This window comes from Lolium perenne, chromosome 3 (genome assembly GCF_019359855.2).
Source record: "Lolium perenne isolate Kyuss_39 chromosome 3, Kyuss_2.0, whole genome shotgun sequence".
Lineage (NCBI taxonomy): Eukaryota > Viridiplantae > Streptophyta > Magnoliopsida > Poales > Poaceae > Lolium > Lolium perenne.
Genome location: NC_067246.2, coordinates 88,172,797 through 88,185,533, shown reverse-complemented (window position 1 = coordinate 88,185,533; position 12,737 = coordinate 88,172,797). Strand labels below are relative to the sequence as shown.

Genomic DNA, 12,737 nt, shown 5'->3' with positions numbered 1-12,737 from the left:
ACATAACTGCCAAAATGTTGAGCATGGAAAATGATACCAAGACTCACAGCAGCATTTAAGCTCAAGTCATCTTGCTACTTTCGCAGCCTCACAAAACACGAGATGAAAGCAATTGGTTACCTAAGCTCGCAAGCAAAAGAGATGCACTGTAATTGAATCTCTGCTATCTCATGAACAAGTCTACTAGTTTATCATATACATGGTGTAAATTATTCTTAGCAAAGGGGACAAGAGTTCAGTTTTTCAGTTAACCCAGAACCATTCGAGGACAGTCATAATAATTATTCAGCCATGCCTAGCTAGCATGTTTGATCTCTTATCTCCAAGTAGAATCTTATATTCAGTAGGCACCGTCAGATGCCAGTAAAAGGTTTCCAATTAACTTCATGGCAAGAGTACTACCTCATATAGCATGCCTTTATTATTTGGAGTTGTAGACAGCAAAGCATGATATTTATCTCCACAGTTTATATGTAGAAGACTGAAACAACATAAATGAGTGAATAAAATAAAATAAAATGATATTTCATCTTCTAAACTTCAAGTTTTCATGCTTTTAATTAATTACATCCAACTTTGCAAAAATCTGTCAATCAAGTCTCCTAAACCCTGACCACAATTGTAGTGGGTAGATCAAAACATTTACAACCCATTCATAGCTAACCAACCAAAACAACAAACAGTAGTCCCAGACCACTTGTTTGTCAACTTTCATTTAGGAATAAAAAAGAAACAGATAAAACATCATTATCTTTTGAAGTCCGCATCAAGTATCTCACTTTTGATCCTTCCTCTTCTTTGTTGGAGCCAAACCAAAGTACCAAACTCTTATTTATTCTGCTTTCAAAGGCTCACAGCCCATACTTCAACACAGAATAGTACGACCTATAATCCTCTTAATCCAAACAGCCTGTAGGAACTAGGATCTTCAGTTAGGTACATCCTGCTTCTAAGTAGGAACTCCAATGGATAACGTTAGCAACATCTTTCAAAATGACCTACTCCCATCTCTGGGAGCAAGAGCAAACCGATCTATCAAGTTGAGAAAATTCATCATTTCTCCTTATGATGCGCGTTACAGGTAAATCGCATTCTTTGCTTTTCTATTGCATCATATATGTATGTGTATACAAATACTTAGCATAATTTCCAATCTTCTGGGCCTGCAGGACCTGGGAAACATTCTTGCTTGTGCTTGTTGTTTATTCAGCATGGATCTACCCATTTGAACTAGCATTTCTGAGACATCTCTCGTGGAAACTTTTCCTCGTCGAAAACATTGTCAATGGCTTCTTTGCAATTGATATTGTTCTTACCTTTTTTCTAGCATATCTCGATCGCAAGTCTTATCTTCTAGTGGATAATCCAAAAAGGATTGCAGCCAGGTTGGCACTTGCTCTTCGACTATTCTCAACTGTTACACTCTGAATGGTAAAGCTCAGGTGCAAAGTTAACAATTTGAACAGCACTGACTATAGCTTGTATGCAGATATCTCTCTTCCTGGTTCATTTTTGACGTATGTTCAACGATTCCATATCAACCGTTTGGTCTACTCCTTAACAAGCATGGAAATGGCCTTGCTTATAAGATACTCAACATGCTTCGATTATGGCGTCTTCGGCGCCTCAGTGCATTATTTGCCAGGTACATATCTTTGTATACTTGAAACTTGAAAATAAGAGAGATGGAAATTATATAAGTTTAATCGCCCCATCTAGGCTTGAAAAGGATATCCGGCTGAACTACTACTGGATAAGATGCACCAAACTCATTTCTGTAAGTTTGCATGCTCTCCTGTGTATTAATGCCCTGATGAATGAAACATACTTATGTATGTTTAAGTGAAAATTGCAGGTTACTCTTTTTGCAGTACATTGTTCAGGATGTTTCATTTACTTAATAGCTGATAGATACCCTGATCCATCAAAAACCTGGATAGGAGCAGCAATACCAAACTACAGATCAGAGAGTCTATGGGTTCGATATGTGACAGCAATTTACTGGTCCATTACAACACTCACAACAACTGGTTATGGCGATCTCCATGCAGAGAATCCAAGAGAAATGTCATTTTGCATATGTTTCATGCTATTTAACCTCGGATTGACAGCATACCTCATAGGTAACATGACAAACCTGGTTGTCCAGGGAAGTTGCCGGACCAGGAACTTTGTACGTTCTCTTCCAAATACCTTCATGATTTCTTTTTGTCGGCATTATTAATATTCCTGCTTGGCTCTACAAAAGGACTGGAATAGAAAATGGAAGTAAGAGCTTATTTGTTTATGTGGGATCATCTGCCTAAAGGGGAGTTAAATGAGAACTTGACTGAACCATAGCACATATGCACTTAAAAAATTGCAGGTGATAATAGGTTCTAATGATACCTTGCTTATACATCTGTCACTAGCATGTCCTGGATTTGGATGTCCAATGGCCCAAAGACATGCATGTTCAGATGCACATGAAAACTCTAGCCAATTATATTATGTATCTAAATACACCTGTATGTGTACGTTGACATGGATAGAAGCAAGAATTTTTTGTTCCAAGAGTATCGTATAGGGTTTTATACCTCCTAACCTTCCTGTCTTCAACTCTGCAGAGAGATATCATCCATGCTGCCTCCCAGTTTGCTGCACGGAATCAGTTACCTGATCAAATTAGGGATGAAATGCTAGCTCATATCTGCTTAAGGTATAACACAGAGGGGCTGAAACAGAAGGAAACATTGGATAGTCTCCCCAAGGCAGTCCGTTCAAGCATAGCGTGCCACTTATTCCTCCCTGTCCTAGAAAAAGTATATCTTTTCGATGGCGTTTCCTTTACTTGCAGGCTCCAATTGGTATGAACATGAAATTATATACTCATTCTAGAGCAACTGCAAAATAGTGTGCAATGAATATCATCAACAGTTGGAAGTTAACCCATTATCGTCTGGATGTAGGTTACCACGCTGGAAGCAGAGTACTACCCACCAAAAGAAACTGTCATACTCCAGAACGAAACACCTACAGATGCTTACATATTAGTTTCTGGAGCAGTGGTTAGCCCAGCTATAAATTTGACGATTGTCACGATTCCAGAGTTTCTTCCAACTATGCATACTATTGAAAATTTTCCTTTTTTATTTGGCAGGAAGTGCGGGTAATGACTAACGGAGGAGAAAAGGTATGAGTGAAAAATGATCATAATATTTTAAGGAGAATAGTGAATCACCATCTGATGTGTATCATTAAAAAATCCAGGTTGAGAAATTACTATCAGGTGGTGACATATTTGGTGAAATAGGAGCTCTTTGCAACACTCCCCAGCCATTTACTTTCCGCACATCCAGAGTTTCACAACTACTGAGGCTGCACACAACAGAGTTCAAAAACATTTTGCAGGAAAACAAACACGACAAAGAAATTATAATGAACAATCTTGACCAGGTGAGTTCACAATTTTTATCATTATGGCATCATGTTTTGATAATTAGTTGTTTATACAGAACGGAAACTAAAAAAAGTTGTACATTCGGCAGAAAATGAACTCAGATCAAAGGTTCACTACTAAGATGATGGAGATATGTCAAGGGGATCAAAATTTTGGAGAGCACAACCGATGTTCTATATCCAATCAAGTCAACGTAAAGGATGAATCAAAAGAAAGAGAAACATTAACATCATGTTGCAGTGATGAATGTTGTAAAGAACTCAATGAATCAGACAGACATGGAGCAATGTACAAGACTATTGAACAGGGTTTCTTCAATAGAAACAATGATTTACCTGATAAAGGTGCGGGTATGGAAAATCGTGTTTCTACAAGTCAGATTGTAGACATAAGAAAGGTAGATGCACATCAACATATATTGACCGACAACTTCATGACAGAATATCAAGGAATTCATGATAGGTTCAGAAAGACATATCCAGTTGCTAGAGAACTCCAGGAGATCACTCATTCATGCACAGAAGATGGTTCCGTGGTTTCAGAAAGAAAAAGAGTGACAATTCATATGCACCCACAGCAAAACAAAAGTTCGGCGGTGCCCTGTGCAAAAGTCATAAATCTGCCAGGATCTCTGGATCAACTATTCAACATAGCTCGTAAGTATATTACAGTATATAATTCAGATGTTAACAATTGAACTCTGGTACAAGAGGGATTTGCTTCTTCTGAATTATAGCTTATCAGCTAGGTAGACAGGGATTCAGCTTGTCAGTACAGATGAGGATGCTTAGGTTTCTCATAGACTTCACTATAGTATTCTGACTTTGATTTGATATGAGAACTGAAGGAAATAATATAATGCGAGATCACAACTAGAACATAACTTTCTTACACATTATCGGTTGGTAACACCCCTGCCATCTGATAACCTGTCTAAGATCAGTGTTTTTTGAAATGGGGGCTATGCCCCAGCCTTTGCATCGATGGATGCATACGGCCTAAATATGCTTGCATGCTAAATAAATATTTTAAGGTTAACTTGTCCAAGCTTTACTTATAACTGTACGACTAAAGCTTACCTTTGTTGATCTAGTCCTACAACAAGTTTTTTTTAACAGTACGCTAGGTGTTTCCCATATCTCTAAAGCCCAGGGCCAGGCCTAGCTACCATAAGAGTTTGATTCCAATACCAGGTCGATAACCAATGGCATACATGGTGTGTGTAAACCCCGAATAGCTAAAACCACAACCATCTGGTATCCGTCGCTCAATAGTTGGCATTATATTGGAATATTTCCTGAATTGAGCTGTGCCCTGGCTTAATTTTCGAGCTTTTCAGTTCATTTCTTGTTCCATTCAATATCAACAGAAGTTGTATACTAGCTTAATTACGTGAAGGCCCCACATGTCTAATCCCAGGTATCAGTATGGCGGGCATGTTTGGTTCACAGCCACACTTTGCCAAGCCAAAGTTTGGCAATTTGACATGTGTTTGGTTATTGCCACACTTTAGAGCTGCCACACTTCACTATTCATATGGCCCACTTGTCATAGAGTGAATTTTTTGCCAACTTTTGCCACACTTTGTGGCTCCCAAAATCCTAGCCACACTTTTGTGGCAGCCACACTTGCCAAAGTTAGGCTTGGCAAAGTGTGGCTGGGAACCAAACAGGCCCTACTAGTGTACGGTCTATATCACGCGGTGCAATCCTTGATTTAGTGCCAATGTACTGATCCTGCAATTTTTCTGTAGGTCAGAAGTTTGCCAGTTATTCTCCTACGAAACTGCTCAATCGAGATTTTGCTGAAATTGATGATATAACAGCAATTCAAGATGGTGACCATTTGTTTCTTGTGGAGATTTGATTAAGGAAGTTCAAAATCATGAACTGTGGAAAGAGAAATGCATAGGGTATGGAAAGGAGTTCTTTTGTGAAAGTTGACAGTTTTAGATCTAGGCGAAAATGAATTGGGCAACTTGGTGAAATCATGAAGAAATGCCACACTGGATTTAACTGGAGTGACAGTTTTAGAGTAGAACTAATCTTATTTTAGAATATACATATGGAGATGTGATGGAATTATTTTCAAATCTGATATGTGCAGATCAAATGTTTTGGGAGGGCAGACTCTGTTGAGATTGATAGTTCTAGGGTTTCAATGAAACAAGGGGGAAATCCCCTATATTTCTCAAAAGAGTGGATAGTTCTAGGGGATTCGCAGAAAATATCTGTTTCTCCCAAGGATGTGCTTTAGAGCCATATTTAAAGGAACCTGAGACAGAAAATGGTGCATTACGATCTTACCAGCTGAAATATTAGAATCAAATAAATAATCACTTGCAAAAGATATACTAGATTCAAATAAAAGCTAAAGGACATCAACTTCATTCTGGTAGACAAAAAGAAAGTAGTTCGCATAGCATATGGTGTGTTCTTTACAAGACTGAAAGGTGAAAATTATAGATTAAATGTGTTATAGAATAATTAATAGCTGAAACTTTATTTAGTAAACATGAATAAACTGGGAGTATCAGTATGGAATTATGGATCATGGAAGAAAACTCAGTTCAGCTAACATTGCTTCTATCCGATGTTAATTCCAAGGAAGGAGAACAAGTAAGGTGTACTTTCTAGGACACAAAATAAACAGGAAGGCACGCAGATCGAAACAGCTACTTGAGCTCACCAAAGTAGTCAACTGAAGGTAGCAGCCTGCAAACTCGTGTCGTAGAAATATTCAATTTGAGGCAGCAGCTTACAGCTCTAATCTGACACGGAAGGAAGCCAGCAGCTCGAACCAACTAAACTGAAGTATGCAGTTCAAAAAGTTCCCCTAGGTCCCTGAGGGACCGACATCGACACACCCACATATTGGTTCTCCTTGTGCTTGGGCCTTAAAGCTCACTTTTAGAATCAGAGAGATTGTACATCTACTATTGTACCTTTGCAGTTGTCCCCATTGTTGTGTTCACGGTACAGATTAAGGTAACCGGCCGGACCCAATGGGAAGATCCAACTACTTGAACAACCCAACACGATTAAACTTATCGAAACTACAGGTCGAATCCGAGATCAATGGAGGCTAAATCCGTTCGCCGCCGCGACTCCTGGGCTAAGCAACCACAGAGCAGCACAGTGCGATCTAAACCTGCTTCTCTGACGACCAGCGCAGGTATCGCGGGGTAGGACTGTAGGAGGCTGGAATAGGACGGGGAGCTGGGGGACGCCGGCGGCGAGGTGTGCGCGTGCGCGGCGGCTGGTGGGAGTTCCTAGAAGCTGCCGTCGTGGGGAAGAACGGCGGGCGAGCAGCCGCGGCGTGCGAATCGTGCAGACGGGTAGCCTCCAAAGAAACAAAAAAGTGCACACAGGGTACCTGGGCAAAAACTCGGGCCGGGCCAAAACAAGCCCAAGGTAGAAAATCTAGGCCCAAGCCTGGCCTGGCTCGACCATTGGGCCTAAAAATTGGGGCTGAGCTCAGCCCGAAGCCTGAAAAGCCGTGGCCCAGCCCGAGCAGCCTGGCCCATCTAAAGCTTAAATCATTTTTATGTTAGCCCAAAGCCCACCTGACCCAATTGTCGGGCTAAAAATGTTGGCCCAAGCCTGGCCTGACATACAATGTTGGCCTGGCTCGGGATTTTCGGGTTGGGTCGGGCCGTCCAGGCCAGGCTGCCCATGCCCTGGGAATGTTGGACTTGTTAGATAAACTGCTATGTCACCTACTTCCTCTATTTTATTTTAGTTGTTGCAGATTCAAACATAGCTATGTAAGCAGCGATAATTAGTATGAAATGGACGAAGTACTTGGCACAAATTTGGTGGTTTTGGATTGTGATCAATTGATTTCTTGTAGCACAAGAGCGATACAATTTGACACTTAACGAGTTATCTCTTTCGAATGGCACGTCCAGACGAGATCTATGTCCTACTTAGGGCCTGTTTGCTTGGGCTGTGGCTGACTGGCTGTGTGGGGAAAACTGCTGTGCAGGAAAAGCTGCTGCGTGAGGAAAGCTGCTGTTTCAAGTTTCACTGTTTGGCAACTTGGTTTGCTTTCTAGCTGTCAATGGATGAATTGTCAATAATACCCCAGAATTTTGATAATATGTTTTTCTGCTGATAAAATGTTTATACTGTTCCTTATTTGTACGTGAATCAAATGGTCTACGGTTACGTGTTTAGAGGCAAAGACGGCAGATTTTCGATTCGTGTTCAGAGGCTGCTGTAGCTAGCTAGCTTTGCTAGTTCGTTTCATCCGAGCAAGTAAAATAACTAAGAAAACAACATTCATGGATTAATTTAGAGGCTGCAGTAGCTAGCTAGCTTTGCTAGTTCGTTTCAGCCATTGATTAATTTTCTCCCACAGCGTGCTGCTCTCTCGTGCTTGTGCGCTGGCCGTCTCCGGATAACATGGAAGTAGCGGATGGGATCCAGAGAGGAATCGGGGCCAGCGCGAGGTTAGTCGAGGCAAGCCTGAGCTGGGTAAGCTGCAACGCCGGCGGATGGTGGTAGGCGGCGCGCAGCCGGCCGCACGCGAGGACGCCGCTCGATGGAAAAAAAACAGGATGTGGAAGGTAACGATTCGCCTCAGCCGTGGCAATCTGCGTAAATAGTGCGAAACGAAATGGGCAAGTCTAAAAAAACGATTCGGTTGTTAAGTGGAAGCTGCGGGAAGCACCTTAATATGTGCTTTTCGGTATCCGCCGCTTTGGCTTTGGCAAAGCCACCCGTTTGTTTCGATTTGCTGGCTTTTTTTTACTGGAAAGCCAAAAAAAGCCCAAACAAACACCTTCTTAGAGGGTTGGCTTTGGTCAGAGTTGTTATAGATAACTCATAAATATCGGTTGAATCTATATGAGAATGAATAATCTAGTGGCTTCCCCGTATACAACATAGGTTGTACTAGATTTAGTCAGAGCTATCGCCCGCTTCTGGAAGGATTGTGGCTAGGTGGGGAGAGGGTGGCAACATGCTTTTATTACAGAGCTGATTTATTATTTCTACATAGTTCTTGTTTAAAAACCTATGTTATTCAAGTAAAATCATCAGAATCACATAAATCATGATCATTTTCATTACTTTTGTCTTCTTGGACTTGTTAGACGAAACTTCTTTGTGGTTTTTGTAGTTCAAGTGCATAACACATGCTACTATTGCCTTGGGGACGCCGTTGAGAAAGATATGGCAACACCGTGTTTTATCCACACCCTAACCTACACACATTGGTTTGTTCTTCTTTTCCGAAAGTTCTTTCTTCTTTTGCCGAAGTTTTTTCTATGTTTGTGTCGTGATAGTTGCCCTGATATCCTCCTCATATGTCCTTGTATGTGTATGTGTATCTATATGTTTTCCTAAATCTTAATGCAGATACATATGCTTCCGCTCACGATCTAGAAAGAAAGACATACATAGCCACACTTTCCATGGACACATTTCCTACATAACAGAGCTACACTAAATTATTCATAGACATTTGGTATGACTGATGCATCACACCAGCTGATGACATCCAACATGAGTGTATTATAGGCCCAATCTGCTGGTCACTGCGGTAATGACATCTAACATGCTAATCAATGCCTCAAATCTCCATACATGGAGCCGCCACCAAACAAAAGTAGGACATTGTGCTTTGTGGAGCTGAACCATGGTCCAGCATTTTTTTGTCTCAAAAAGGACGTGCAATAATGTAGCAACAGAGATTTTGTGGACCCGGATCCATGTGAAACAGTTTTGTGAATAGCTGAGGGTGGTACAAAGAATTGAAAACAGTCTGTGCACTATTTTGGTGGAAATGCACTTTTGATCTCACCTGCATATGCTTCCTAGCTTTAACCAAGTATATGCACCTACTTTTGATCTCTCTTATATTTTGAAGGACTACCTAGTTAAACAAGTAGATGCATATACACGAACACCACCACCGGATGTAAGTACGTCTTCATTGAGGCAGAGAGTTCCAAAAAATAGCAAACAAATGCCACACCACCCCATGCATCCACACCCTCGCACACACTCAAGCGGCAAAATGGAGTTTTATAGCTTGAAAACACTGAAGTCATCGCAATTATCTCACTATCGATAAATACATATCTTACCTTCGAAATAATGATCATCTTAACGAGAGACATGATGGCATGCTTATATTTAATCTCTGATGGGTTTGGGGAAGGGGTATGTTAGAGTAGGTATACGAGATCGACTAGAACTATAGGATTCTTACCATGTAACTATTTTGACAAGGTATAACTAAAACTATGCCAAACATAGATCCAAATTAAAATGGTTTTGTACATGATACTCCTCCTTATATGGTTATGCTATAATATGTCATGCTCTTATATTGTGTTCGACGTTACCTTGAAACTCTAAAGATTTATGAATATAGATGTGGGGGTCAGAGCAACATATGTAGCATACACTGGAGGTTTCGTGCACGTATCCACCCCCACCATTTTCTTTGAGATTAGCACTAGGGAGAATCTTTGCATGTAGGCTACCCCACACTAGTACTCCCTATTGTTTAGTACATTGATTTAATATCTAGTATTGGATATGAAATAGTCATATTTATTGAAATATTGTTAGATTAGCATTATATTTGAATATATTTTTTCCATGTTCTCTTTTAAAGAAGCCTAAACAGGTTTTGTTTCGATAAAATTGTTGAATTCTGAAACACATTAAAAAAATATGATGCACTGTAAAATTCAATAAAACTAGATACAAAAAATTGGGTCCCCAAATTAAACTCTAAGATAATTGAAAAATATTTCCTAACTCTATTAAACAAAGTTTGAAATACATTGAAACAAAATACTTTCATAGAAAGATTTCACCAAGTTTCAGCAAGTACCAACATGTTTCACAAAGTTTCAAAATTCTATTTTGACAAAATGTGAAAAATCATTCCATACTGGTCTCATTTTGAAGCTCCCTTCACTAGGGACTCAAATATTCTAACGGTTCATAAATTGGACTTTTGGTTCAAAAATTACGATGGTTTTATGTTTTAAAACTAGATGTAATAGTGTGGAGAGAAAGAGAATCTAATCCACACAAATATTGTAAAAAGCAGGAGCGAGAAGGTGAGCCCGTGCACGAGATCTCCGGTGCATGGGAGAGTTGTATCTATAATAATATCTAAATAGAAGCAACCCACTAAAGACATTTCTCTCAACATGCAAGCCATCCACCTCATCAAGTATCTTTGATCAATCATAATCTGCCACATCACATGTTTCACTAAATTGCCACCTCAGAACTTGCAAAAAAAAGTGTGTTCCGTTTATGTGCTTCCATCAAGTCCGTTTCATTCTGAACATGATTTTTTTTGTGTGCTGCTAAACCAAATCTCACCAGCCCATTACTCTCTCAAAAATAGAAGGGATGGTCCATTAATGTTTTCTTCTCTATCGAAATAGCCACCGTACCGCCGCTGTTATGCCCATTCCTCTCCTCCATGTTCTCTAACAGGAAATCAATGGAGACATTCTGGGAGCAGTAAGTGCCACCAGGTCATTAGGATTATTTTCTACTCATATTTTGTTTCATGCTACCATCGTCTTCTTCTGGGTGCATTCGTCTCCTCTGTTATTGCCGATCTCTTCGTCTCTTAGGGTACCACTCACGAACCACTGACACAACAGATCGACGCATTGATTGATTTTATTGTGCCTATTCATCTTCTCTAGGCAAGCGAAAGCCGATGGTGTCGTGCATTATAACGTCTGATCTCGGCTTAAAGCAGTGAAAAGCTACTCCATTCCGTCATCTCTCTCCATGGCAGCTGCGCGTCCGCTCCCATCAGCCAAACGAAAATATATAGACATCGCCGTCTTCCCCGCGTCCTTTCATGGTTTGCCAGCTCTGGTCTGGTACACGAATGAGGATGATGCTGGAGAGGCAATATAGCTTATCATCGTTAGTCTAGCTGCGTCTTCGTATCAGAGATAACACACATGCAAGGCTCCAAAAGGGTATCGCTTCCAGCTTTCCCAACCCTGTCGAAGGTGCAGCTGCAAAGCCAGAGTTGAGCAAGTGGCTTTAGACGTGTGTTTCTTTTTTCTTTCTCTGTCTGTTGTGTGATAAGATATTTATTTTTTCCCTTCTTTCTATGTTGTGACTCATTCATGCCCAATGAATATTCATTCAGTTTCATTGTCAGCAATTTGTTGATTAACGATTCTCCTTCTGCCCTGCAGCTATTCCACAAAATGCCGCTTAGTAAATCTACCTGAAGTTTTTCTATCAAGCAGTTTGATCCTTGGAGTGTTTGTTTTCTTGAATTGAAGGTTTACCAAAGTTTCCTGCCATTAGCTTATGTGCTGCCCCCCTTACAACAGTCCTCAGTTCTGTTGTAAATAGCCTGCTACTGCATCACCAAGTTCTTATTGACCATCTTACATGTAACAATGCCAATTGAGAAGTGCTCCGGTGTCCCCCCCCTGGTTGAAGAGGTAAGTTAGCCAAATAAGTTTAGATAGCTCCCAGATGTTTAGAGTTTTGGAAACAACACCCCTCAACTTCAAACGGACACAGGTTAGGTTCAGAAACTCGGTATAGAGATTGCAAGGCTGGATATGAGCCTGTAGCCCAGATTCGTATGCGTGCGTTTGTTGCTACTAGCTTATCTGTGGACTTGCTAGCTAGCATCTAATAATATACGCTGATATGGTCGACCATTAAGATGCCTGCTAGCTTGGTGTAGATTTGTACGTTCGTGTATTGCTAGAGGTTTACCTAGGTGTTGTACACGCGACTCGACGGAAAGTCCATCCAGCTCCGGATCCATGGCGTTCTGTGCACCGTCCAGTAAGTGCACGCCTTGTTCGCGGTCGTGGACCTGATGTGCGAACCGTGCGGCAGAGGAGCTCCATGGCGTCACCATAGAACAATTTCCTCGAGAAAAACCGCTCTTCAATTTTTTTTTATCAGAGTTAGGGGTGAATTACATGGTTTTAGGAAGTTTTTTTTTGCCATGGTTTTAGGAAGTTGAGGGGATTAACTGTGCCACTTTTAACTTAAAGGGGTGTTGTGTTTAATACATAAAACATCTAGGGATTATGTGGAATTTTTATTAATTGAGCTACGAAGAGGTATCAGGAGATCCTAGCCATCCACAAAAAACAAAGGTTGGAAAGGGTGGGACACCGGAGCAAAAGCCATGCCAATTTTCTTATTTGATAATGGGGGTTGTGCACCCAGAGCCCCAGACTCATTTTTAGAAGACGCAAGAAAGTTCACAGCAGCAACAGTGTCGATTTTGGTAAGTGATGTTTTTTCCTACTGCCTCCCCGCTT

The 12,737-nt window shown here is 40.7% G+C and overlaps 1 protein-coding gene across 3 annotated transcripts; it reads left to right on the top strand.

The window, feature by feature from the left end:
• Window positions 1–855: 855 nt before the first annotated feature.
• LOC127321290 (potassium channel KAT2) lies at window positions 856–5,681 on the top strand. 3 transcript variants are annotated; one of them, XM_051350328.1, is made up of 12 exons: window positions 856–1,081; window positions 1,170–1,385; window positions 1,490–1,645; window positions 1,720–1,777; window positions 1,856–2,173; window positions 2,607–2,846; window positions 2,949–3,047; window positions 3,140–3,172; window positions 3,250–3,435; window positions 3,528–3,783; window positions 3,880–4,095; window positions 5,193–5,681. In XM_051350328.1, the coding sequence occupies exons 1-12, from the start codon at window positions 966–968 to the stop codon at window positions 5,303–5,305; spliced, it is 2,007 nt and encodes a 668-aa protein (XP_051206288.1). In that variant the 5' UTR covers window positions 856–965; the 3' UTR covers window positions 5,306–5,681. The 3 variants fall into 3 exon arrangements, with proteins under 3 accessions (XP_051206288.1, XP_051206283.1, XP_051206276.1); XM_051350323.1 differs by having other exon boundaries at window positions 3,528–4,095; window positions 5,198–5,681; XM_051350316.1 differs by having other exon boundaries at window positions 3,528–4,095.
• Window positions 5,682–12,737: the final 7,056 nt, after the last annotated feature.